General features: G+C 37.6%; 2 protein-coding genes across 6 annotated transcripts; both read left to right on the forward strand.

Annotated features, from left to right (window-relative positions):
- The first annotated feature begins 912 nt into the window (after positions 1-912).
- Positions 913-19,006, forward strand: LOC116258133 (uncharacterized). Of its 5 annotated transcripts, XM_031635265.2 has the most exons (12): positions 919-1,046; positions 1,563-1,717; positions 1,960-2,126; positions 2,547-2,603; positions 2,706-2,773; positions 10,614-10,815; positions 10,886-11,004; positions 11,187-11,262; positions 11,482-11,541; positions 17,667-17,717; positions 17,806-17,880; positions 18,649-19,006. In XM_031635265.2, exons 3-12 carry the CDS (start codon positions 2,049-2,051, stop codon positions 18,760-18,762), a joined length of 900 nt encoding a protein of 299 aa, XP_031491125.1. In that variant the 5' UTR covers positions 919-1,046; positions 1,563-1,717; positions 1,960-2,048; the 3' UTR covers positions 18,763-19,006. The 5 variants fall into 5 exon arrangements, with proteins under 5 accessions (XP_031491123.1, XP_031491125.1, XP_031491124.1 ...); XM_031635263.2 differs by lacking the exon at positions 1,563-1,717 and having other exon boundaries at positions 913-1,046; XM_031635264.2 differs by lacking the exon at positions 1,563-1,717 and having other exon boundaries at positions 928-1,087.
- A 964-nt stretch (positions 19,007-19,970) lies between these two features.
- Positions 19,971-21,085, forward strand: LOC116258134 (brassinosteroid-responsive RING protein 1-like). Its single transcript, XM_031635268.2, has one exon. It carries the CDS (start codon positions 20,163-20,165, stop codon positions 20,718-20,720), a length of 558 nt encoding a protein of 185 aa, XP_031491128.1. The 5' UTR covers positions 19,971-20,162; the 3' UTR covers positions 20,721-21,085.
- The last annotated feature ends 6,738 nt before the right edge of the window (positions 21,086-27,823 follow it).

Raw genomic sequence — 27,823 nt, forward strand, 5'->3', positions numbered from 1 at the left:
GTGGCAGGCAATGATGTTCATCTCTACATCGATCGACTTTGCAGTTTTTATGATGAACTCCTTCAGTACCGACCGGTTACTTCTGATCCTATTGTCTTCAAACAACGGTTCCAAGAAGACAAAATATTTAAAATTATGCTGGTCTAAGTAAGAACTATGAAAACTTGCGAAGCCAGATCTTGAACTTGTTTCCTCTTCTAACCTTCAATACAGTGTGTGAAATAATTCAAATAGAAGTCTCTAGGCATCAAATTATGAACTCATCCACAAAAAATAAAGGCAGAGAAGAAAATTATGAAAAAATCGCATATGAATAAATATTATCTGAAAATACAAAATTAAAATTATCATTGAGCTATAACGAGAAACTTTGTTTATTATAGTTGATAAAAAAAAGTTAGAGAGATGTACAATTAAATTCTACCTCAACACTAGTCAACCCATTCTAGAGAGAGATGTACAATATTCATATTATTATAATATAAAAAATTACTTGGGAGAGAAATTAGGATGTACAATTGAGTTATATTTTTATCAACATATTATTTAAGATTGACTAACTTTTTGTAGAAAAAGAAAAGAGGAGAGAAAAAGCACGAGACATTGTTATTAAAATCAAAATCAAGGGTGCTACAAGCAATATTGTAAAATAAATTAAATCCTTTTTATATATTTCCTCTACACAACTAAACAATAAAGATTTTTAACAATTCATTTCATTTTCCTTTTTCTTTTTTCTTTCATTTTCCTATTCTTTTTAACTCGCCATTTTTAATCCACGTTTTATTGTTTTTTTTTTACTTTTCTATGAATTATTATCCTTTTCATTCGTCCAAAATTAAAAGGAAAAATTGGACTTTGGATATGTATAACATATCCGAATCCGCTCCGCTTGCATCTCTGATTTAGCTCCACGAGTGACTGTCGTCGTTTGGAGCCCTTATACCGCATCGCCACCACCATCCCGCCAACCAGGCGAGGGGGAGATCGGAAAACGCTACAAATTGATTCTTCCCGCCGAACGGATCATCTGAACGAATTTTTCGGTGAGTGAAACTTTGCAGACGGCCAAAAACCCCACATACAGGCACGTTATCCAGATCTCTCATGCATGATCATATGATTCGGATTTTGGCACCCCCCTTTCAATTTCCCCGTCCATTATCCATTTTCTGTTTTGTATTGTTGAGTTTGGTACGGAATTAGGTTATCTTTCAAACCGATTTGCTCCCTTCCGTTCGCGGGACGGTATGTTCTTCCCTCATCCGTCGGATTCTTTAAGATCTTTTTGTTTGACGCAAACAACGTACTCGGCGTCATCGGATGTGAAGAAGAAGAGGAAACAGCAAAGAGGAAACGCTGCAACCTCGACACTTTCCACCGAGTGGATCATCGGAACCATTTTCGGAGAGTTATTTTTTTGAGACGAACAAAGAACCCCACTGACGGACACCGCATCCTGATCTCTCATGGATGATAATATGATTTGGATTTTTGCCGCCCCTTCTAAATCTCTCCTTCCTTAGCCATTTTTCAATAGCTGTGTAACCTGTGTTGTTTAGTTGGTTATCGAATTAGGTTATCTCCCAATTCGAACCATTGGGTGGTTGCTGCCTGCCGTTCGCGAGATGGTATCTTATGCCAGAGAGAGAGAGCGACAGAGCCCCTCCTAGACTTTTGGAGTTGATCGTGGGGTGGCTTTTGCCGTTGATCTTGGGTGGGTGGTTTTCCTTTTTTTTTTTTGTTTAGTTTTTTTTTTTTTTTTGAATTGTGGGAAGAAGGTACTGATCAATTAATTTGAGAGTAACGTGGGCCAGATGTTGAACTGGCAATGAATTTCAGACTAAAAGGAGTTCTATTTTCTCGCACATTAATGCAGTAGCAAGAAAGTGTTGAATCCCATCGTTCAAGTGGATTTTTTCCTCTTATGCGCTTTCATGTTTTTCTGTTACCTTGCAGAATCCACTTCAATGGGAGCTCTTTTTGCATCCTGAACGAGGGAAATAAAGGACATAGCGCACCTGCACAATTTAATAGAAAGAACGAGGATGGCGGAACCTCCACGTTTTCAAGAGGCCTCACGTTGTAATGTTTGCCAATGCAGCTTCAATACTTTCAGGCGCAGGGTAGGTCCTGTGGATCTCCCATTTTTTCCTTCTTAACGTTTGTCGATTTTACTTCAACGTGACAAACATATGAAAAGGAACTTGCTGAACCGCTGCTTAATTATGGAAGCCTATGGATCAGACACGCGTCTGTGTTCACGTGATGTTTACTTAGGAACAAATATCTCTAGAGCATCCATGGACTTTCTGATGTGCGCACATTGCTTCCTGAATTTCATATCTGGTCCTGACTTTTCTTGCATTCCTATTGCCTACAGTACTCCATTACCTCATGGCAATCTGTGCAGTTAAATACCTGAACGAACTCTTGGGTTCCAGTTTTGTCTCCGTGACGTGCATAAGTTTGTTCACAATGAAAACTCCACACGGGGATTTCTTTTGATAGATGGAATGTAACGAACGTTGGTTTTCCTCATGCAGCATCATTGTCGATGTTGTGGTAGGACCCTATGTAATGAACATTCATCAAATCAAATGGTGAGTTTTTATTCTCAGCATTGTCTAATTTTTTCCTTTTACATGTTCACGGTAAAAATTTCAGCAGACTTTGCTAAAGTTTTTGAAATGACCTTAATGTAGGCACTGCCACAATTCGGAATAAATTACAATGTCCGGGTTTGCTACGATTGCTTCAACAACTCCACGTGGTAATAGGTCTGATTCCTCTAATATATTTGTCAGACTCGCACATGATCATTAAAGCTATTTTTTGTATGATTTCAGATAAATAAAGTTTTTTGGGAATTTAAATTGCTCAATTTCCAGAAGATGAATCCATCACATTTTTGAAATCGTAATTGCTTAGTTGCATGTGCTGTTTTGCGTATGAGTTTATACTGTGTAATATGTCAAATGCTGAACCTTGACAAACTGATCTCATGATTTCACCATCATTGTCTTCTTGCGTTAAAGTTTTCTGATGTTTAGATTGGGATGCATTTTTTTTTTTATATTAGGTGTTGAGATGAACATTATTTGTCCAGCTGACTTCTTCAATGCCTCAAAATACTTGAGTGGCCCAGGCCCCAGGGTATTTGGTGACAAAGTGCTTCTAGAGATGTGTCTTCTTCTTAGAAATATCTTGCATGCTACTCCCTGTCAATATTATGTAACAACCATCAATACTACTCCACTTGCGGTCGTCTTAATAAATAAAGAATGATATGATGCTGATATGCAAAGAAAGAGGACATAACTTCAACTAACTTTTGAAACTATGCACGAGGGCCTTGTTTTAAGCCATATAAAACCTTCCTTAGCTTGCATATTTTATCACACTCCTAAGTCCTAATCCTCAAATCCTGGAGGTTGCTGCATATATACTATTTCAGAGAGATTCCCATATAGGAGTGCATTCTTTACATTCAAGTGGCATAGTGTCCATTCATAATGCATGACCACTCACTAAGATAACCAACCGAATAATATAAGTCTAGCAACAAGCATAAATGTCTCACATAAGTCCTTTCTGCGTGTAACCTTTGGCCACTAGCTTTGCCTTATATGACTTTATGAAATCATCTAAATTATACTTGATATTGAAGACCTATTTACAACTAACAATATTATCACCTCTTTCTGGTAGCTTATTTTTGTTGAGGTTTTGATAATGCTTGATGATGATTTAGTTGGATGAAAGTTGTAGATAGAGTAGAGATAAATTGTCTCATATGGTTGCTAAGTCTAGCATCCATTATAACTTTGGAAATAGGACATAAAGTGCATTGTCTTTTACCTTTCTTCAAAGCAATGGGTCTATCATCATCAATATCCGGAGCTTTAGTATTCACCTGTTCTTTTGGAGTCACATCTTGAATTACTGTGTTTTTAGAAGTTTAGAATCACTTGCTCTTGGTGAAGGAGGAAGGGTGGAGACTTGTTCACTTCGTGGTTTTTGAGCATAAATAAGCAGTGGATCGTGGAAGCAAGGAGGATTGGACTTTTGAGAATTTTGGGAGGAAATTGGAACAAGTGAACTAGACTCGTTTAGCCTTACAAAGGGATAGACTCTAAAGTCTGGAGGAAGTTGTGGTATAAGGAGAGGCATATCATCACCTTGGTCAATTTGTGGCCTTGACATAGAAGTCAAAACTAATACGGGAGACTCAAAGAAAGTTATGTCCACACGTATTCTTTTCTAGAGAAAGGATCATAACATCTGTAACCTTTTTGATTCTTTGGGTATCCAAGGAAAACACATTGACTTGTGCTTGAAGTTTATCACAGTTAGGGCCCAATTTTGCATACAAACATACACATCTAAAAACTTTAGGAGAAATATGGAAAAAGGGTGAATTAGGAAAAATTATTTGGGGTGGAATTTGTCATCTGACTCCCTATAGTTAACTAGACAACAGATCCTAAGACAGAGATCCTCCTAGTATAAAGTGGGTGTATTGGATTGTATTATTGCCCATGTTGTAAAAGGCATAGCGTAACGCGTATTTGTCGGGGCGATCTATATGTCGAATTGTAATGTATCACAAACGTAGCGTAGCGTATTGTAAAATTAATAAAAAATAGGAAAAAATTCATAAAAAACCGAAAAATAAACAAAAAATCAGAAAAAATCAAGAAAAGACTATTTATATAAAAAATCATCATACATAAAGAACATTCATGTATATCAACAACACATTTAAAAATAAGAAATCAGAGATTCAAAATAACATAATAAGCATCTATCACAATTCTAAACCTGAAAATGTTATAGAATCTTTAGAAATTTGGAATCTTAGGACGTAGATTACATCACAATTCATAAGTTCAAAACATATAGTTATCATCTTTCATGATTCAACGATAATCCTCGTCATTTGCCTCATCATCTTCATTTTCTTCATTAATTGCTTCTATCCCTTTTGTTGGAATGTGACCAACATTCCAGCGCTCTCCAAGCTTCCCACCATTCCCACTACAAGAAAGCTTCTTCACCAGCTACTAGGCTCTCCCAAATCGATGATTTTTTAATGATTTTTTATGAAAATGAGCAAAATCTCTCCCTTCCACGTCTCTTAGAGTCTTTAGAAATAAGGAGAGCATGGAGCCTTTAAAACATAATGCTAAAAAGGATCGTCAGGCCTCTTTTTTGCGTTTTTCCCGTATCATATGATACGACACCCGTACGACACAGGCGATACGCTTATGATACACGAGCATGTCGTGTATCGTAAGTGTACCGTATAGATTTTCTAAACCTGTGCGGTACGTATCATATGATACACGTGCGTATCGTACGTCATAGATAAGATTGATTATTATGGTCCGGGCAACTCAACTAAGTGATTGTGTTTTCTTTTAGCTGCATCATTTTGCTGAAATGTATGCACACAAATAGTTTGAGGTTGGATTCTATACTAAAAACTCATTATTGAATCCTATTTGAATTCAAGAGCATTATCAGTGCAAACAACGTTAATAGAAACTAATCAAGCCGAGTCTTTATTTTAATAACAAATGATTCAAGAATACATGGAGCTTCATATCTCTTGTTCAGTAGATGTACCGATGGCAATCTTGAACAATCATTAAGTAATACTCACAATTTGATTGGCTAGGAACATGATTTGGCTCTCATATGTCAACATGAAGGGGGTCAAAAGACTCAAAACTAGAACAACCGTAATTGGGAGAAAGGAGCTTTGATGATGCTTGCCGAGTTGGCATGCTTCCAACTAAGTCACCAGGCTCTTATATTTTACTGCCGCACCCGAGTCGCATCGAGTCGGGTGTGCACCGGACATGGGTGTGGCTCCGACTCACACCCGAGCCCAGTTAGAATGTCATATTACTAAATTACTTATATAATATATGTTGTTTTGATATTTTCCTATGCAATACAATTATTCAAGTATATTATATACATTAATAACCAAATTGTAACAATAATATATACATGCTTATTCTGTTATATATATAATAAATTAAAAATAATAATAATAATAAAATACCCTTGCCGCACCGCCGCACCTAAATTTTTTGGGATGTGCTGCTCTGGCACCTGCACCTGCACCCGCACCGGCACCGGCACCGGCACCCCGCACTCAGGTGACATAGGCTTCCAACTGAATGGACATAGATGAAAAAACTTAAAGGATGTTTCTACAAAGTTTTTTGGCAAAGATAGATGACCCAATCAAAGATGTCTTTGTAAAGGAGAGGGAAATGACTCTAAGGTAGAATGGCAACCCCCATTGGTTACTCTGCATAGTATAATACCTTCTTCACAGCCTCCAGCAGTCTTCTTTATATTAGTAAGTCCTGGAAACCACAATGCTTAGGGTCAAATATCACTCTATAGTTTAGAATTTAGATCCTTCACAATACAAGTAACAGATAATAAGTTTTAAGGAAATGATGGAGCATGTAACAAATTAGAGAGCCATATAGTAGAAGAAATCGAAACCTCTCCTCTACCCACTATAAGGGAGAGAGAAACTATCATCAGCTAAAGCAACGTTGTATGAATAGAAGTGGCCTGACTGAATAATCCATTTACAACCTTGATCATACAGATGATCATCTGCAGAACATCCAACATTTGTGAGTAGCTGTATATGCTTCTGGAATAGATGATTGGTGAGATACTAGTTTTGCATATTCCGCATGAGATAGAGTAATGGAATTCTTAGTAGGTCCTGATGATATCTCTGCCACAGGTATAACAGCAGCCTGGGCAACAACTTTACATGGAGTAGCTGGGTAGATGTGCGCCAGTCACATTTGTCCCAACATATATCTTTTAGATGTCCAGATTTTCTACAATACGTGCATTGAAATTCACTTCTACTTCCCATACCTTTCTCTCAACCTCTTTCATTTGATACTCTGGAAAGTACTACGTCCATGTCCAGACAAGACAACTAGTGCAGTAGAATGCGATTCCCTCTCAGGTTGAAGCAGAATAATAGGAAGATATGTCATCCGATTGTAAGCTCAACCAAGCTAGGACATCAGAACCTATATTCATCTATACTTTAGCCACTGAATAATATGGGGATAAGCCAGTAGGAACCTAGCCACCAATATTGGTTTTTGATGGGTCTTCTGTTTAGTTCAACATAGGCATTTGTGTACATTTAGTCTCTCAAGTCTCGAATACTGATCTTACAAAAGCATAGTACTGTGCCAAAGTTGGATCTCATTGCTGCAATTGATATATCTCTTGTTCCAACAGTAGGATGCAGATCACCTTAGTGGTATGAGAATATGTATCATAATGATTGTCCCACATTTGTTTCACAGTAGAATGATACACAAGCCCATCCACAATAAGCCTGGGCATCGGGCCTGCCCGGGTCACATTTTCCCGGGCCCGAGTCGGGCTGGGTACCGGGTGCTCGGCGGCGGCCCGGCCCAGGGCCCAGGCTTAATCCAGAACCAGAGGCTTGCACACTATTAATAATCCATGACATGGCAATATCATTGTCTTCCTCTCAAGTAGCATACTTTCTTGTCTTTTCTGCGGGTTTAACTTCTAATAGAATTTGATTTTCTGCAATGACCAGATACAGACATCATAAATATACGAGATTTGTCTCATCAAGCTTGATAAAAGGTCCATATGAGATGGGTTTGCAAATGCCTATATTCATCAGGCGTTTCCACCTTCTTATCTACATCCTTTCCTTTTGTTTCACCCATAGAAAAGTTCACAAAATACTGCTGGAAAAATAGGATTCAATTCTGCAAACAGCCAGTTGATGTGGCTTTCACATCAAGTTCACTGCTAAACACAACTAGAATCTCATACGAGAAAGCATACTATATGTAGATCTATACATAATCTGCTCCAACCTCTTCTGAGCAAGTCTGCAGCAACCAATTCAGCAACATAAACAAGTCCCTGGCAATCAGATTGAAACATCTAACTGTCCATGGAATAAAAAATACAGCCACACAACTTCACATTTTATTTGGATAACTCCATGATATGCAGATATAAATAACTTGGAACTATCACTACAACATCCAAAAAAATTTCTAACTGTACAACTTTATGTTTGATCTGAAACTACCTGATATTCAGATCTGAATGGACCTAGATTCAGCAACACAACACCCATAAGTAAACATCACCAGCAACAGAAACAACAGGTTTTTTTTTTTTCTCCATGAATTTGATCAGCCACAGCAGTGACCAACTTTACTTCTTCTCACTAATCGGAATCATATTGAGGTTCATGCCCGATAGCGATACCCTCTCCATGTCAACATTGCTCTTAACTTTCTTTACTCCATTTGACATTTGTAAATAGCCTTAATCATGAGTGATCATGAGAAGAGGCTCTGTTGTCCTATCTTTGCAGCAGAGACCAGATTTCAATTCGCCAAATCTTTGGACAAGTCAGATGATATTAGCAGGTAAAAATGATCAAGAAGAAGATACAATAGACAGAGAATGGTCTTTATGATTGACACAATCAGACCAAGGTCAAAGATGACATCAGAAAGCCTAAGATTGAGCTGCTTTGATACATGATACCATTTAGAAAAGATTCAATAAAGCCGTACTTCTTGACATTAGTTGGAAAATACAAAGTGGTCCACTTTCTTCAAGAAAATAATAAAGCTAATCTTAATAAAATAAAATCTCTCTCAACTACCTCAAACTAAAACATATTTTGTCAACTTATATATTTGTTCACTTTTTCCAAGTAAGAAAGTTGAATGATTGTGGTTTTCCATACCTAGTTTGAGCAAAAAACTGTATGATGAAGAAGGTTTGGAGTTTGGGTTCATGTATTAAATGAACAAAGTGAATTCAAATACTTCATTATGCAACTTCCTAATAGACAACTAATTTAAGGTAAAATGAAGGTCACATTGAATCATAATCACATAATTTATAGTGGTGTGAAGGAAGAAAGACTTTGGCAAGATACACAGATCTGGAACTGTTACTATGAGATAACCGTTCAAGACTCAAGAACCTAAGTTACACTGAGCAGATGCGGCAAGTCGTGTGCTACTGACTGCACCCACTTTTTTCTCTTATTTTTTTTCTCCCATCTTTTCTCTCTTCTCTTTCTCTTGCCCCTTTTCCCCTCTTATTTCTCCCTCTTTTCCTTTTCCCCCCTTCCTCTGTCTCTCTGTCTCTTTCTCTTAGTGAAGAGAGTCCTTTTCAAAGGACAAGAAACTGACCTCCTCTTTAAGGGACATCAAGTTTTATTGGTCTACATTTTATATTTTTTTAATTAAGGTTACAAGCCTGGTTGCCTTTTTTTTAAGGACAACTAAGATGGTTGACTGTCCTTCTTTAAGGAGGACGACCGGGCCTCTCATCCTTTTATTATTTTATTTTAAAAAAAATTTGAATGAGGTTAAAGTAACTTTCATAAAAAATTTTAAAATGTAAACACATAAAAGCAATAAAGCTTTAATTACTTATATAACAGGTCATATAGATATATATGCTCTTCGCTGCACTTACACCCAAATATTTTTTTTAATTTGCCACACCGGCACCTACACCTGCACTCCGCACCCATGACAACTCAAGAATTGATGACAAAATTGAAAGCACATAAGAAACAAATTCATGTGAATTTGAAGAAGTATGAAAATGGATAATCTAGAGTGAAAACCGAGGCCAACTAGATGAAAACCAATAAAACAAGGTAAGAGAATAAATCAATCTGGTGGAAAAGAAGAAAATAAGTTTGGGAGAGATGAGAACAGGATGCAAAATCTCAAGACACTGATGAATCCAAGTGATTGAGACACTCTTATGCGGTTATATCTATGTTAAATTTGGTTTCATATTTAACAAGAAGAGGGATGTCAAATTTTCCTACATGTACACAAATCTCCACTTCGGGAATGCTACAGTTGGCTACTCTGCTTTCCTTTTTATAATGGAGACATTAAATTTACATGAAGGCCCTTTCGATCCTTTTGATAATGGCAATCTCGGGCTGGATAGAGGCCCACCAGTTAGTGGTTAATTAGTATAAGTAGTTACATAGAATTTGGGGTGGGAAGCCAATCAAGTGGCTTGTCCTTCTAGATTTTGTGCTCAGGGAGTATTTCTCATCCTGCCAATAAGTGTGCAACACAATTCCTTTCTTTATTTATGAACTACAAGGAATTTTTTCATAGCTAATTAACTTATCAATGAGCTGTGAATTCATCAACCATGAAGGAGTACTAACCCTTCAAACAGGTTGGAGCAACTGCAGGGAAGCATAATTGCTGCTACATGAGACACATGAAGCCTGAGGAGTCAGGAAACCTGGTCCTTAGCTGTTAGTACATGAGACAGCCGATGGGATTAGGAAACATAAAATATAATAAATAGTAACCAGTTTGTAGATTCAAGACTGAATAGCTGTATCTGAATTTCAGTAATCTCATTTCTCAGCATGAACTTTTCAAGTACTTGGTGCCTCAATTTTTCAGATCAAGCTAATTTCTCAACTCCTTTCAAAACCATAGTTTGTTTCACGAGACAATGATAGGCTAGTTTTGTCCTTCCCATGAGTTTAGGTCTGAGAAGGCCCAATCAAGCCATTCAACAGAAGTTGATGATACTGCGTCAAGTGCAATTAAAGATTTAAATATCCATGACAATGATTCTGTGCCATCCGAAGCAACAATTACACTGCCGTCTCCATCCTTTCCAGACTGCAAATGTGGGATGCCACTTTGCATATGTGAAGTTTCACTCCCTGATACAGTGCCAGTGCAGGTGTGTACAGTTTGGTGCATTTTCCTGACATGTGTTGTTTTCATTACTCAAAGAAAACTTTCTTCCTCAGGAATATCCGGGCACTGATCCTGCAGCTCAGCTTGCTATGAGACCAAAGAAACCCATATCTACAAAGCGCTCCTCCAATTCTGCTTCAAAGGATGTAACTGTTTCAATTAGCAAGCCAAGGTAACAACTTATCATGGGCTCCACAAGTTGGCAAGAGATTTTTTTTTGGAAGAGTTTTGTCCACCTTTCTTTTTAGCTTACCATTGTCATTGAAGGAAATTGTGAAGGTTTTGGATGCCAGATGAAAACTGTTTGGATGCCTTTTGCGATTCTCTTTTGTTGATTTGCCTGCAAATTTGCAGTTTGTTTTTTTCAATTGCGCAATCTGCTAATGGAAACTTGGACAGACCTCGTTATGATTATGAAAAAGATGGGGAGGTAAGTTCGTCTTATTTTCCTTTTATCATTATGCTCGTTTATAAGGTGCATGTTCAGTCAAACCATCTGATGTACCTAACATTAAAAGTTATCAGGCGATTTTACTTAATTTATCTTACTGGGAAGCATGTAACCATGAAAGGAAAATTGTATCTTTGTGTTTATTCAATGATTCATTGGTCTTTGTTTCCATGTATTTCTTCTTTTTTTTTTTGTCAGGGTCTGAGAGAAGCAATAAAGAGCAATGATATCACCGCTGTGAAATATCTTTTGGATGAGGTATTGCTACATCTTTGGGAAATCATAATTGAGATTTTGAAATCGTCAAAAATAAATTCTTGCATAGAACTATGTTACCTACATGGCCTCTATACAAGCAAATAATGCATCTTCTAGCATACATGAAGCTGCAGATATGCTGTTTCATGCACATTCTGTTGTTCGACCTGCTGTGCTATGTCACATGGTTGTGATACATATTGCTACTGACTTATATTATTTGGATGAGCCTAAAGAGTAGCTGCATCCCTGTCGACATGTCAGGAGCAAGTACAGATATGGGAGAGAGCAAAACCTAACTAACATGAACACCTTGTTTAAGTGGAGGTACCCATGTCAAGGTGCCTTGACATGGGTGTGACCCAAGACATGGCTGGGACATGGAGTTGACCGTGTTGGGTTTGGTCTCTGTCCAGTTTTTAGAAATTTTTTTTTAATGTACATACCTATGCAAGGGCATGAAAGGGACTCTTCCATGCTTATCTGCATTTTGCCTTTTTGACTTTATTTATTTCTATTCCTTATTGTTGTGTGTATATATATATATGACTGTGTCCTCGACCCATGTTTTTTTGAAACACTTGTTCTCATACCCATGTGATATGCGTCAAAACTATGTTGGCTGCACTTGTCGCACAATTTATGCCTTTTTTGTCCAATTTTGGACTCAAAACAATTGTGATCACGTCTGATCTGCCTTTTTTAAAATCTTTTAAAAGCTTCTTGGTATTTGTTCCTTTTCTTGTTAACCTTTTCACTTATATACACATTGTCATTTCCCTGTATCCAAGTTTCTTGAAATTGCTACACATCTGGATCTGTGTTTTCATGCTTGCACCCACTCCTTTGCCTGCATCTATGTGCCCGTTTATGTCACATAGGTATGGGTACGGGTAGAAACCATTTTCAAAAAAATTGGGTGCGGAGGTACAACTGTACACACACACACACACAGATATATATATATATATATATATATATATATATAAAATTACAAATAGAATAACATATTCACACACACATACACACACACACACACACACACACACACATATATATAAATATATATATCAAAAAATTACAAACAGAATAACATATTCATAAATCATATTCATGATCCAAAATTTAGAGATGTTATCATACTACTAAACAAAGTATGGAAGTAATTAACATACAAAATATATCAGTTTTCTTGATTCTCCTCAGTGGCATCATCAAGGTTAGAAGGAACAACAGGTTCTTAAGGTCCATATTAAGAGCATGCAAATCATGTTCTCCTTCAAGTTCCACGTCAATGTCCTTTGGATTAACATCCCAATACTTAGATGATCCTGAGCTGCAAGTTGCAACAAAATCACAATATGATTTAACTTTAAGTTAATATTAACATTAAACAACCAACATAATATACATATGTATACATATCAAAGATGAAAAAGAAAGAAATACCTATAATCATCTAAAGTATCTGGAAGTAAGCGTAGGTTGGAGTGGACATAAACTAAATCTTTTGCTCGCTTACTAGTTAACTTATTTCTCTTGATGTTGTGAATTTGAGAATAAGTGCTCCAGTTTCTTTCACAACATGAAGAAGTTGCAGGTTGAGATAATAACTTCAACGCAAGTTGTTGGAGATTTGGTGTTAATGCTTCAAAACATAACCACCAATTAACAGGATCTTCTTCATCTCTTGCCATTACAGCTTGTTCTTCATATCTTGCCATTGCAGCTTGTAATGAATCACTTCTTCCACCAAAGAAGCTCGCAAACTCATTATTTATTATCTTCAACCGATGAGAATCAGAAAATAGTCTTCCCAAACATATCTCCCTATTGTTTGATATTTCTAGATCTCGATTAGGAGGAACACAACCAGTACCTCCAGCCAATCATGTTTGTCCATAATGTTTGGGATTTGAGGAGTGTGCCATACAATGCAAAGGGTTATTGCTTCTATTCCATCTTCTTACTAAAATTTTATGCACATGATTGAAAAACTCAAAAATCATGAAGTGCAACATTCTTCTTCTCATGTCTAAAAATGATGTTTTGAATTTTTTCAATCATATTATCCCACATATCATAAACCCTATGAAGCATGGGCTCTTCTTTAGCAAGTTCTCTTAGCATCTACCAAATAGGCTATGTAAATGACAAAAAATATGTAATCTTATCCCACCATTCATCATCTAAAATACATTTTTTAATTTATTGAGCCTTCACAATGTCATCACTCCTATAAAACTTCCAATCATTGTCAGTCACCGTAAGTGTTAATGCATGTTTCACCTGCTTTATTTTTTTCATCATTACAATAATGGATGCGAAACGAGTCTTTGCTATATTTAACAATTTCAAATCAGAATGCCTATTAAATATAGCAAGAGCATTGTTGTGGTTTACAACAAAATTTCTGATGTTTCTGACATCATGCTCAAACTTCTCAATCCATAAACACAATTTAACAATGTTTGTATCATTTTTAGATGGATTGCAAATATTTTAAGTGCGAGATTTATATTGTGTGCCACACAAGGAGTCCAAAATATGTGACTATACTTGGGATCACTTGCCAAATTCAATTCTTGCTCGTTGGCAAACTGGAGCATTATCAGTAATAATTTGCACAACATTATCTTCACCCACTTCTTTGATGACTTCTATAAATAGTCCTTTTAAATATTCATCATCTTTATACTCTCTAGATGCATCAACACATTTCAAGAAGATTGGTCCATTAAGCGAATTAAGCAATAAAATTTATCAGTGACCGTCTTTGTAAATCAGTCCACCCGTCAGAAACAATGGATACTTCATATTGTGTTTATGAAAATTTCTTCTTCTCTAATAATTTTTCGATGTTTGCCTTCTCCTCTGCAAGAATTACTGTTCTCAATTTCTCTGAACTCGGGGGTACATAACCAACCAAACTGCAATTAGCCAAACTTGTAACTTGTAAGTCTTAACAAAAGAAAGAAGATGAAGAAAAACGTAAACTGGGATTGAAGTGAGTTTGATCTTCCAACTAAGTCCTAGGTAAAACGGAATATTAGAGGACAAGAACAAACTCAACACAGTGAACTGTCTGCGGCTGCTTGGGTTTCCCACTTGGGTTGGGTTTCCCAAGTGGTGGCGGGTGCTTGGGTTTCCCACTTGTCGGAGGTGAACCGTCTGCGGCTTGACTCTCGCTTACAGTATTTTGTATGTTCCCTTATTAACATAGCAGCAACCACAAAATATACAGTCTTATGCATTAACGGAAGAACGGAAAAACGAAGCTCGATCAAGAGTCAAGAATGATTAGAAAGGCACATATGAGAAAACAGAAGAACAAAAAACGAAGAAAGGAGCTCGATATGCACAAAACCCTAAAAACCAAGCAAAACCAAAAGAAAGAGCTCGCCGAAGAGGAAGAAGCAGAACCGTCGAGTTGAATCACCGTTCGCCATTCGCCGCTCGCCGTTCGCTGTCGGTCTCTATCGGTGAAAACGAAGAAGACCAAGTGAAGAAGAATTGTTGACGAATGATTTTGATGGGTTTCGATCTTTTTAACGTGAAAAATGTAAAAAAAATGTTAAAATGTAAAACATGTTTAAAAACTAGAAACAGATAATTTTGGACTTGGTCAACTTTGACCGAGTTCGAAAATGGTCAGACTCGACCTCGGGTACTTTGACCGTACTCGGTATGGGCATGGCCAACAGCATACCCGAGCCGCACCCGTACCGGTATGGTGCGGTTACTTACACGGGTGCCCATCTATCTTGTTAAGGTATCACCTAGGCGTGGGCTAAGCACCAGTCCACACTCGTTGCCTAAGTCCACCACTTACGCGATGGGATAGGTGTCAGCCTAGGTGCCAAAATGCTAGTCCATAGAAAAGTGAAAACTCACCTTCCCTTTCAATTAGAGTTTCTTAATTGAGTATATATTATTATGTACTTTAGTTTGTATTGATTACGTATTTTTATGTATTGTTATGTTGATTATGTTTTTATATGTATATTGTTATTTGCGTATACTATTAATACTTAGTCTGTTGTATAGTATTGTGATATCTCATACATGTTATGTGTATACATTAGTATGGTTATGTCACATATTTATATCGTTAGTTGTATGTATTATTAATTTGTTATTCATGTGTTATATGTATTGTAATATGTGTTATATGTATATACAGTTATGTACAGTTTGTTATATCTGTTATATAGTATTGCATCAACCTATTATATGTATATATTATTAGCTTGTTATATAAATTAATATGTAGTATTGTGATACCTGTTATATGTATATGTTACTATGGTTATATACTTGTATAGTTGTATGTATTGTTACTGTTGTGCATAGTCACAAATAACGTTTTGGAGTTTTAAACGGCGGGGTTTTGCTCGGGTACATTACGGCGAGCTTGAAAAGAAACGGGAAAAAAATGAAAAAAATATGGTAAAATTTTTAAAATTAAAAAAACTAAAAATTGGAGAAAAATAAAATAAGTGAGAAACTAATAACACAAACATCAAAAGATAAGTAAATTTGCAACAAATAAAAAATAGAAAATGAAAAAAAAAAACTATTTGCCATTAAAAAAATGGAAAAAATGAAAAAAATGAAAAAAGTGAATAAAAAATGAAAAAATAGCATAACACATTTTTTTCGTTTTTAACATTTTTTTTTTAAAAAAAGCGTTTGTTAAAGTTTTAAATGGCAATTTAATTTATCGCGTTTTTTTTTTTAAAAAGTGTTTTTTGTGGCTATATTGTTGTGTACTTGTATGTATACTATTATGCATTGTTAGTCTTTTTTATTATATTATGCCTTTCTTTAAGTACATATGGATTAAAGCCTTCTTGTGGATTTACATTCCTTCTTCTAGAGATAGATCTAGTTTTTTTTTCTTGTATTAGATTACATTTAATGAGCAACGTTAAACTTTTTCTATTGATTTTGCATGTTCAATGAATTCGACAATTAATTTTTTATTGTTTAAGTTGATGGATGCAGTGTCACTCATTGTAGCTAAGTGGTGCTTAATTTTCACGCTAATATTGTGGTTATGTATTGAGTGAAGTTTTGGCAACAATTGTGAGTTTTATGACCACATCAACAAGGAAGTCATGTCATCAATTAACTGGCAAACTAAAGGAACGCTGATGCTCCTTTTGCTAAGAATGGATTATTGTCCCCTCGGGATCAATTTGATGAATATACATGTATGTATGGATGCTGTACATATATCTTCATATGTCTATTTCCTATTTATTTTATTCTTTGCAGTTCTTTTTTATTTTATGCTTCACCCGAGGTAGCCATTACCAAGCTCCAGTGGCTAGTTTCTACTCCTACTTGTACTGATTTGAGACTTCAGATCCCTTTGTCATGGAGTGACTCTTTGAGTTATTTTTTTATAATAATATTTTTTTGAAACAGAAAACATTCTATTTTCAAATTTGCAAGCTGAAATTATCTGCAGCCTGTTCTTCCATGTATCAAACTTTGGTTGTTTGTATGGGGAAGTATCCATTAGATTTATCTAGTATGATAGTAGATTAGTATCTCATACATTATATACATAGATATAAATAGTGTCTTATATGTGTGTGTATGTGTGTGTTGTATACATGTAGATCAATGTATAAATATATATGCTTGTCATGAATGTGATGCAGAACGTTTGGTGTTCAAATCATGTGTCTTACCTACTAACAGTCTGACAATAAAAGTAATCATATGCCAGAGAGATAAAGGTGTGATTGCTCTAACTTCTTTCTCTGCTAGGTCCTTGGGTATCAACAAAAGGGGCAAGCTTTTGTCGGTGGCAATAAACTTTAGAAGTATGCTTTGTTGCTTTTGCCTTGCCCTGGTGCAAAGCATGAGTATCTTAATCATTTCTATTATTTTGTGGGCATAATACATGTATCAAATTTAGTGTTCGGGCTTGATTTTCCATGTAAATCAATACTGACGTATTTCTTAAAGCTTTCATGCTTTGGATGTATATCTCCAGATTACCAAAAATTCTGGCTGTTATGAATGTCATGTTTTTCTACATATGATGCTGAAATCGCCAAAAGCCGTAGCAAATTGTTTTCTGATACTAGTTGCCTTGCAATTATTAACAGGGTGTGAACGCAAACTACTGTGACAAGCAAGGGATGTCGTTACTACATTTGGTAGTACAGCAGAACTTTCCATGCTTCTTCACATTGGACAAGCTCAGCTGTATCATTCTAACAGTTTGGATGCCTTTGGTGCAGGCAGCACTTTTCAATCGGACAGAGATTGTGTTTACACTCATGGACCACGGGGCCCGTGTGGAACACAAAAATGCACAAGGTAAAAACAAAAATTTTGTTACTAATTTTTGCATTGTGAAATAGTGATGCATTCCTTGCTTAAAGAGGAACTTTTGTTGGGCAGCCTAATAGTTGAAATTTGTCTTTGCTTTAACTGCTGCTTCTTAGTTGTAAATGGTCACTGATTTTAACGGTGGAAATGCAGAACCCTGGGTTTGCCATTCATGTCTGACGTTCAATCTTCTGAATGTGTAAGCTATTGTCCGTGAGATTTGGCAAAAGGGCTTGTGCTTCTGCAGCTCCATGCATGGTTTTGTGGCTTTTTCCTTGAGAATTTCTCAGACCCAAGGATTAACGTAATATGGAAAGCTGTTATTTCCTTGCATATATTGTGGTTTGATTCTCATAGTTCTCACCCTTTCGGACAAAACCTAACCCATAAGCGTATAAACTGAGGTCAGATGGGTACATTTTTCAGTAGAACAAATGGTGGAGGGGGTTGTATTTGAAGTCCGGGTTTCCTTTGAAACGTGTTTTGAAAAAAAAAAAAAAAAAAAAAAAAAAGCTCCTCCACCAGCTCGATGATATGCCTGTTTTCTCCTACTCTGCCGTGTGACCCTTTATGAAAGAAATGTTCATGCTCACTTCTTGGTGGGTTTCATTTTTTATGGAATAAAATTTGTATGGCATTCCTAGGCGTGAAAGTTCTTGTAGCTTGTGCATTTATTTTTGTTCGAACCTATGTGGGAGCACTTGTTGCTGCCACATTCTGACAAGGGAACGTCAAAATTCTTTGGTGTTTGGACAGGGGAAACTCCACTGGATTGTGCTCCCACTATGTTGCAGTACAAAATGCGGGAGAAGATGTCAGGAGGTGCATAGTTCGCCTGGAGAATTCTTGTACCCTGTCTGCCCCCAATAGGCAGACTTCCTTTTTTTGCCCGTAATATTTGGTCCCTCTCAATGTCCTCCAAAAGTTTCTATTTATTATACTGGCACTTGAATCCATCGGTTGTATGTAATGAAATAACATCTGCAAACCACCCACTTGAAATCTGTAGCAGGGGCATTCTGTATGAGCTGGACGCACGAGAAAGCAATATATAGTTACAAGGGTAGCAATGAAAACGGTGTGATCACGTGAACAAAGTTAATCTTTTCCAAGATGTGCAAATCTTATAATGCTACACTTTCAGGCAGATTGAAAGATCGAGGTGGACGACGTGACGAGGCTCTCCCTTTTTTGGGGCCCTCCCACCGATTGACGGGATGAATGCAACGGCTTCCTTCGGTGCGACGGAATCTGTTTCCTCCCTCTTCAATAAAGAAGGGATGTCGGAAGATTCAGTTTTTTTGGCTGCCACGGGAGGAGGTCGTTCGGAAGATGCTTTTACACAGCACGGGCTTCTGAGCAGATCGGAGATTGACAAAAGCATATACACTTCAGTCTTCACCTCACTCCTCTGGTCTTCTTTCTCCTCCCTTTTCAATATTATCTTCCGGCGGTTATCGTACCCCGTTCAATTGCACGCGGTAATAGGCAACAATACATGACCAACTTCCATGATGCATTAACGTCGCTTGGCTACTCAGCTCTGTCTTTAGTTTTCAAGGTAAAGAACTGGAGAGAGAGAGAGAGAGAGAACCCTATTGAATGGTTTCCTTTTTTCAGAGGAGATGCGTCAGGCTAACACATGGGAGGAAACTTTATTGCCTTGGAAGCGATGCGTAGTGGTTGGAGGGTAGGGGAGGTCAATTAGTGCGGTGAGTTGGGTGGAACTTGTAAGGGTTTGGGGCCCATCTCCACGTCAAAAGATTCCTTATCTCTTCCTCCATAAGCATTTTAGGTTGGTAGTGACACATGGTTGGTAGTGTGTGTCACACTCACCCGGAAAAAGATAGCGCGCTCCACCGATGATAAGATAAAAGAAAAGGAAAAAAGGAAAAGGCGGCCAACCGTCGTTCTTTTGCTTTTCCTTTGCCTTCTGCTTCGTTCCTTGCACACCTTTTTTTTTTTTATCCCATGATAAGGCATCGGGTGAAGACCACCGTCTGGGCCCAAGCCTGAGCTTCTGTTCTGGTAATTATAAAGCAAAGTAAAAAATTGGATTGAAAAAAAGAACAAGAAAAAATCAAAGAAAAGAAAAGCAACCCCAGCCTTCGCTTATAAAACAGGCACCACCCCGATCTCGATTCTCCCCTTTTCCTAGGCTTCTCACTCTCCTACCTTCTTTCCCTTCTCTTTTGTACCACCACCTTCGTCATAGATCGATCGCTCTCTGCAAATTCGGAGCTGGCTAGCGGCTTCCACGGGTATACGCAATGGGCTTCTCCGTCGAGTATTCAGGCGTTGTTGTCGCCCAATTCTTGCACCACCATGCGGCTCTTTTGCTATTTATGATTCGAGGTTTGTTCTATTGGGTGCTCAGATCCCTCGGCGCGTCAGATTACCTCCTGGACGACGAGCTAAGCGAGTTCCCTTCTTCGATCTCCTCTTCCTCTTCCTCGTCTTGGGTTTCAGCGGAGGTTATAAGAGAGAACCTGCAGGTGGTAACTTTCGCTTCTCTTGGAGGGATCAATGGGTGCTCTGAGGGCGGAGGGGGCAGCAGCGGCGCCGCCACTGCCATTACATGCGCCGTGTGCCTAAACGAGTTCAGGGGAAAGGACAAGGTTAGGGAGTTGAGAAACTGCTGCCACATCTTCCACAAGAAATGCTTGGACAGATGGCTGGATCTCGATCAGAAGACGTGTCCTCTTTGCAGAACGCCCTTTCTATTGCCGGCTTCCGGTGATTGCGACAAGGGCGAGACGAGTTGGTGTGTGGAGCACCTCCTTTATCTCTTCGGCGACGACCTCCTCTCTCCTTATTATTCCAGTTGACAAACAGTCTCCGCCCCATCTGTGGTTCATTTTTTCCCCTCCCACCTCACCAACAAGATGGGTGTACATAACAAATATCATTACTCTTAGATCTCGTAGCGCCTCGCTCTTGAGCTGCCTCCTCCTTTTTCTCCTTCTTTTCTTTTCCTTCAGGCGCAAAAGAATGGGGGAAAAGATGAGAGGCTTGGTTGGCTATTTGTTTGCATTTGTTTGATGGAAACGATGAACGATTAAACGAGCCCGATGGTACATCGTTGCTTCAGAAGTATATATATATATATATATATATATATGTATAAAAGTGAAATTGTCGATTTCAAGGGCCATTTTTTGTGCCTTGTTTCAAGAACTTTGTTGCATTTGCAGATGTTTGTTTTCGCTCTGTGGGATAGCTAGAGGCCCTCTAATGTCGAACCCGTAAATTAAGAATTGAGAAACGGGAATTTTTTTAGCTAAACGAATGAACATGATCTGATACTAATTTGAGAGGCCTCATCAAGTACCCATAACGTTATCGATTTACCTTGTGTGCTCTTCGGATGATAAAGGCAAATCTGGGCAGAAGAGAGACTTTTAAGGGACGGCAAAAAGCCTTATTACGTTGAACCCCCTAGATTAAGAATTGAGAAACAGGAGTTATTTAGGTGGAAGATCGAACAACATGATAACGTGCTAACTTCAGAGGCCTCATCGAGCATTCGTAACGTCATCGATTCACCTTATTGATGTTCACAGGATAAGAGGCAATTCTCGGCACCGAGAGAAGTAGGCTGTGCATCAAAACCACGTCCTTTAGTCTGATAGGAATTTGATTCATTGTAGTGTGACGGCAAAGGTATTGTTGAGGGTTGTTGGTACTGGGATTAGTAGGACAGTAGCATTATTCTATAAATCTGTTTTCACGAGTTTTGCGACTAGATTTCCTAAGTTTTGTGATTAGATTTATAAGACAATAACAATGTATAACTGTTGCCAAAGCCAAATGCCCACTTTTATGGTTCAGTTTTCATTTATTTATTTTATTTTGCAGCCTGAATCGAGAAGGGTAGCAAATTTCTAGCGATAGATAACGGGCGGTTCCTAGCGAAAATAAAAAGGATGACGAACTTGCTGAATTAGTTTCCCACAACTCATGGGGCATCGTTTCTCACTCCAGCAATAGCATGAGAAGACAATTGCTGTTTATTTGTATGATGTCAAGTTCGTTGCTAGGGTGAACACGAGTCGAGCTCGGCTCGAGCTCGAGAATAGCTCGATGGAAGTAGATTAAGTTTGACTCGGCAGTTACTTGTTGAGTTTGAGCTCGAGTTCGAGCTCGACTCGATTTATGTTCAACAAACTCGTAAACTCGTTCGAAAATATCGACTTGATTAAGGCTCGACAAACTCGATTAAGACTCGAGCTCGACTCGGCAGTTACTTATTGAACTCGAACTTAACTTAATTATTTGAACGAGTGTGATTCATGAACTTGAACTCGACTCGCTAAACAAATGACTTGGACCCGAGTTTTATCGAGTCGACCTCGAGTAGCTTGACTAGTTGTTCACCCTTATTCGTAGCTATTTTCCTTGGCGCCATGGGGAAAAGGTCTTAAGAGTATGGAAGAGGCATTTAAAAAAAGAAAAAAAAAAGTCTAAGTTACTACATTCTGATATCTTCATTTATTAAAATGTAGTATTATATGCTGCTTAATCAATAAAACAAGTTGGAAAAAAAAAAGCCTCAAAGTGTAATACTAGAGATCAAAATTCAAACGTTGCTTTCTACTCTCAATGAGGTAATCAAATAGATTAGATTTGTGGCCACTTGTTCGGTTCCCAGATCTCCGCCACCGACTTCCCCCATTGGATCCCATTCCATGGCTGGTCTAGACTCATCTACTTCCTCTCTTTTCTCTTTGCCTCTTTTTCATCTTCGAAAGTACATTTTGGGCAATTATTTGCAGTCAGTGGTGTGGGCACAGTTTATAATGGTGGTCCTTCGAAATGTCCAATTTTACTGCAAAATTTCCAAGGTGCCAGCCACCCTTAGCGCTGGTCCGTGTCGTGAGAACACAAATCTCAAAATTGCCAAATTTTATATTCGCAAAGATTACCGGGACTGGAGCTAATTTACAATGAACCAAGCGTCGAACCAGCCTTCATGCGGTGAAAATTGGCATACTGTGGGCCTGACGCCGATCTGCCACACAAAATTATATGTAGAGATCACAAGGTACCTATTAAAGGGTGGATTTTGGGTTTTAAATCTACATATAAAGCATCTTAGAATTTTGAAAAACAAACAAAATTTGAGTTTTAAAAAATTGAAGCATGAATATGCTTTTAGGAGCGGTTTCCGTTCATAGATGTCACCATGTTCCCCCTTGATAACTTCCATTTCCGTGTCATTATGTAGGCGTCAAGCATATTGGATTCAATTCCCTTTTATATGGAATCCCTACCAAAATGAAAAGTATCGAACTGACATGTTAAATTGCTAGCAGGGGGAGAGGTAGGTGTGGGATTCATGTTAAATTGCTAGCAGGGGGAGAGGTAGGTGTGGGATTCATGTTAAATTGCTAGCAGGGGGAGAGGTAGGTGTGGGATTCATGGGGCGTATGCTCCATGAAGGACCCCCTAAACCCTTGTTTTTAATGATTGGATTTGGGTAGCTTTAGGTTTAACTATATGGAACAGGAGACCCGGATCACTGCCCCAACACCAGTAGCTCCGCCCTTTATTTCTAGCCTTTTTTGGATGTCTATTGGAAATTCTCTTATCTCTACATAATTATTGATGTCAAGATACCATGGCGCTTCTTTAGTTTGCATCTAATTGACCTGCTCTTGAATGTATAAACGTTTTGTGTAATTAACAATGAAGTTTAAGTTTGAAAAAGAAATTTCTCTCTAATATTTGTTTGAAATTTGTGTGTGTGTGTGTATATATATATCCTACAACAGAGTAAAACACACACACACACATTCTACAATAGAGTAACACACACACTCTCTCTCCCTCTTTGATTGGTTATTTGTAGAGCGACTTTCATCAGCACTTATAAAGAGTGAGCTAAAATTCATATTTCTTCCAACACATCCATGTGACGTAGTTGTCCCAACACAAAAAATTAACTGTGAATGAAAAATGAAAGCTGTCAAAGATCATTAATGATGCTGTGGCGACAAGGACCATGGCGTCTTGAAAGTTTTGTAGTGAAATTGTTCATTATCGAAGCACCACCGTTATAAACTTGGTATGTCTCCATAGGCTGCGAATAATTGCCCAAAATATATGCTTTACATAAAAAAAGGAGAGAGAGGGAGAGGTGGAAAAAGGAAAACTGAAAAGAAGATGTAGATGAGTCTGGGGTCAGTAGAGGTGGGGCCAACTGCCAAGACCAAGTTGAAACCTGGACAGTATATATTTAACCGGTGATGTTGTTTTTCTCTCAATCTCATCCCACCCCTCCACCTCCTAGTCCCTTTGTTTCTTCTTCCCTGCCTTTTCCCTTGATTTGAAGAAGGGAAAGAAGTTTGCTTGGTGTTGATGTTGTGGTCATCATTGTTGTCACCATCATCATCACTGCCAGTGAAACTCAAATTTTTTTTAACATGGGTCGAAATTATAATCTTTCAAACTTTTTTTTTATAGGTTAAACTAAATTTTTTAAAATTTACATATGATTTTTTGAATTTTAAAATTTTTTAAAAGGAGGGGGGAGGGTGTGGTGTGGGGGCAAGAACCCCACCGCCTCCTTTTAAAAATTTTGTTTGTGGTGTGTGTGAAAAATTACCTACATGTATGGCTGGTCCTGGTTCTGGGGACACTGCCGCAATTCATCGTCGGCATTGTTGTCGTCGCAACCGATGGAGCGGGTGCATGCCAGGACTCGGACCGACCATACAAGGGGGATGAGGAAGTGGGTGGCTGAGAGATCTAGGAACCGAACAAGTGATCGGCGAGATTTGGGTCCGCTTGTTCGGCCCGAGAGCTTGGTCACCCACTTCCCCCTACTTCCTCATGTCCAGATCCCCTCATGCGGTGAAATTTTAATTGTAGAATCAAAATCTTATACCATCACACATCCCGTCAGAGTATTGCTAGCATAAAATTTTAATTGAATTTAACTTAGCGTGAGGTCGTTGGAGCCCTGATCGTTTCCATTAATTTTACCACTTGTAGTTAAGGCAGGATTACATTGCAGTTAAATCATGTCCTAAACTTACAATTCTTATGTTTAAGACATAACTTTTTACCATATTTGCACTGGGTCCATCGTGAAGAACTCTGAACATAAGAATGGTAAAAACTTCTCACGTTAAGGGATATTTTCCACGGTATTGATCATGAGTTTTATATATATATATATATATATATATATATATATATATAGAGAGAGAGAGAGAGAGAGAGAGAGAGAGAGAGAAGATGAAAACCATGTGATTAGAAAGGTGAAAGCGGGTAATGAATATGAGTGAGAAGGGGGAAATGGAGAGAAATCATGGAGAAAGAGTTGAAACAAATTCAATTAAATGGAACCATCCAAAGAGTAATGGATACCAAAATAAACCACAACTCATAGAGAAAAAGGTAGACAATGAATAAAGTCCAGACGTCAGAACCCATTTTCAATAGCGATGACATCCGTGCAAAGAGACGAGCATATCCGAGAAGTCATAAGGCTGTCCATCTAAGAGAGGGTGGAGCAGGAAGGGGGTGAAAAAAAAAAAAAAAGAGTCGATAGCTAAGTAATCTGGTATATAGAGAAACCTAATTAAGCATCCTCAAACACAATGTAATATATTATAACTTGAACAAACAAAAAAACCAAAAAATAAATAAACAAATGAATAAATAACATAACATAGAATGGTAGGCTTTCTCTCTCCATCTTTTAATGTTTCAATTATTTTATTTTCACAATATTATTTATTTATTTTCTAAGGAGAACTACTCAGTCCTAAAAAAGAACAAAATTATTGGTTAAGTTGTAATATATTGCATCGTGTTTGAGGCTACTTAGGTTTCTCTGTATATACACCATATTACTAACTAACGAGTCTTTTCTTTCCTCTCTTAGCTTTCTGATCCACCGGTCTAGTAATCTCTCTCTCTCTCTCTCTCTCTCTGTGCAGGGGTGTCGACATTGGAGAGAGAAGAGAGAAAGAAAGACAAGATGAAAAACTTGTGATTGGAAAGGTGAAAGAAAAGGCCGCAGGGGAGCGGAGAAAACATGGAGAAAGAGTTGAAAACAAATTCAATTAAACGGAGCCAATCCAAACAGTAATGGATGCCAAAATAGACCACTACTTACAGACAAGAAGGTAAAGGATCAATAAGGTCTATAGGTCCAAACACATTTCAAATGGAAGTAACATCGGCCCAAAGAGAGAAGAGCATGCCCCAAAAGTCATGAGGCTGCCCATCTATGAGGTGGAGGAGTAGAAAGAGAAAGGAAAGAAAGACTCAGTGGTTAAGTATTCAGGCATATATAGATAAACCTTATTAAGCATCTTCAAACACAATGTAATATATTCTAACTTGAAAAACAACTCAAAAATAAATATACAAATGAATAAATAACATAATATAACATAAAACTAAACAAAAGAAAGTATGGCAGGTTCTCTCTCTCCATCTTTTTATATTTTAACTTATATATTTTTGATTTACTTTTTTCTAAAAAGAACCTTTCAGTCCTAAAAAAGAACAAAAATTATTGGTTAAGTTATAATGTACTGCATCGTGTTTGATCTCCATATATAAACTTTATACTAATTATGAGTCTTTTTTTTTTCTCTCTTTTTGATCCACTGCTTTAGTTCTCTCTCTCTCCCCCAAGTTCTTTATGCCCTTACCTAGTCTATGCCTTTCATTGAAGTCACAAACATATTTACAATTGAAGACTTAATTCACAAACCAGTTAGAGTGAGAAACAAAAAGAAATGATATGCTATTTAGAGAATTTGTTTGTTTTAAGTTTTGATTAGCCATTTAGAACTCCAAGAAGGTATTATTTATGGAAATGATGTTGTCTCAATTCTGGGTATGACATCCTTTATTTTGTAAGATGTTTGGTAAATTTCTCGTAACTTATAAGGAAATGGTAATATTTTCAACTTCTTACAGGAATTAAAAGCTGACTTTTGGATGTAATCACTTTTTCAAGTTCAAAGTTTTGTTGGACTTGTTTTAATGTTATTTTCTTCTCTCTCTCTCTCTCTCTATGGGCGTGGATATTGGAGAGATAAGAGAGGAAGAAAGAGACAATGGAAAGCCATTCGCAAGGTCATAGAGAATGTTGGAAACAAATTCAATTAAACGAAACCAATCCAAACAGTAATGGAAGCCAAAGTAAAGCGCAACTCAAATAGAAAAAGGCAAGACTATGAATAAGACCCAGTGTAAACTCTTAACCCTGCCTCTTTTTTAATAAAAAATGATAAATTGATTTTGGCATTTATTATTTATTTATTTATTGCTCGTGAGCGTTATTTCCGGGCCACTACCTAAAAGTTAGGGAGTTGAGAGTCTAAGTTACGAAAACTGCTTTAAATGAGAATTTGGCCGGTGAAAGAGAGGGAGAGCTTTGCGTCCTTTCTCCTTTCGTCTTCTCTACTACGTCTTTGTTGATCTCCTTGGTCCAGTGATGGTGCGTCAGAAGGTACATTGCTACCCATTTGGTTTATGGCCTTTCATATGCATGAATTTATTAGTGTATATATATACATTGGTATGCATGATTCCATTTTTTCTGGAGATACCCATGTGCTCGATGATATAAAACGTTTTTACTCCCCCTCGTTCTTTCGATAAGTATTTTCAGAAAAGGGGACCGAGTGCTTCGATTTGTAAAATCCCAAGGTTTCTGTTTGGCAGGTCCCGAAAACTGGGTCGTTGGGCTGAAAACTTCTTCCAAAAAAAAAAAAAAAAAAGAAGTTTGTGCCGTCGCGTCCGTCTGGACGTAATCTTCAGAAATGCACGGATCGCTGCAAATTCTTGTCTTTGGCAAATTTCGAAAACAGGCTTCTCCTCCTTAAAATTACCCCCGCCTCTCCTTCAGCTTTGAAAACAGCTTCTATTATGTTTTCTATAAACTAATTTACAAACATAGTTT

This window comes from Nymphaea colorata, chromosome 7 (genome assembly GCF_008831285.2).
Source record: "Nymphaea colorata isolate Beijing-Zhang1983 chromosome 7, ASM883128v2, whole genome shotgun sequence".
NCBI lineage: Eukaryota > Viridiplantae > Streptophyta > Magnoliopsida > Nymphaeales > Nymphaeaceae > Nymphaea > Nymphaea colorata.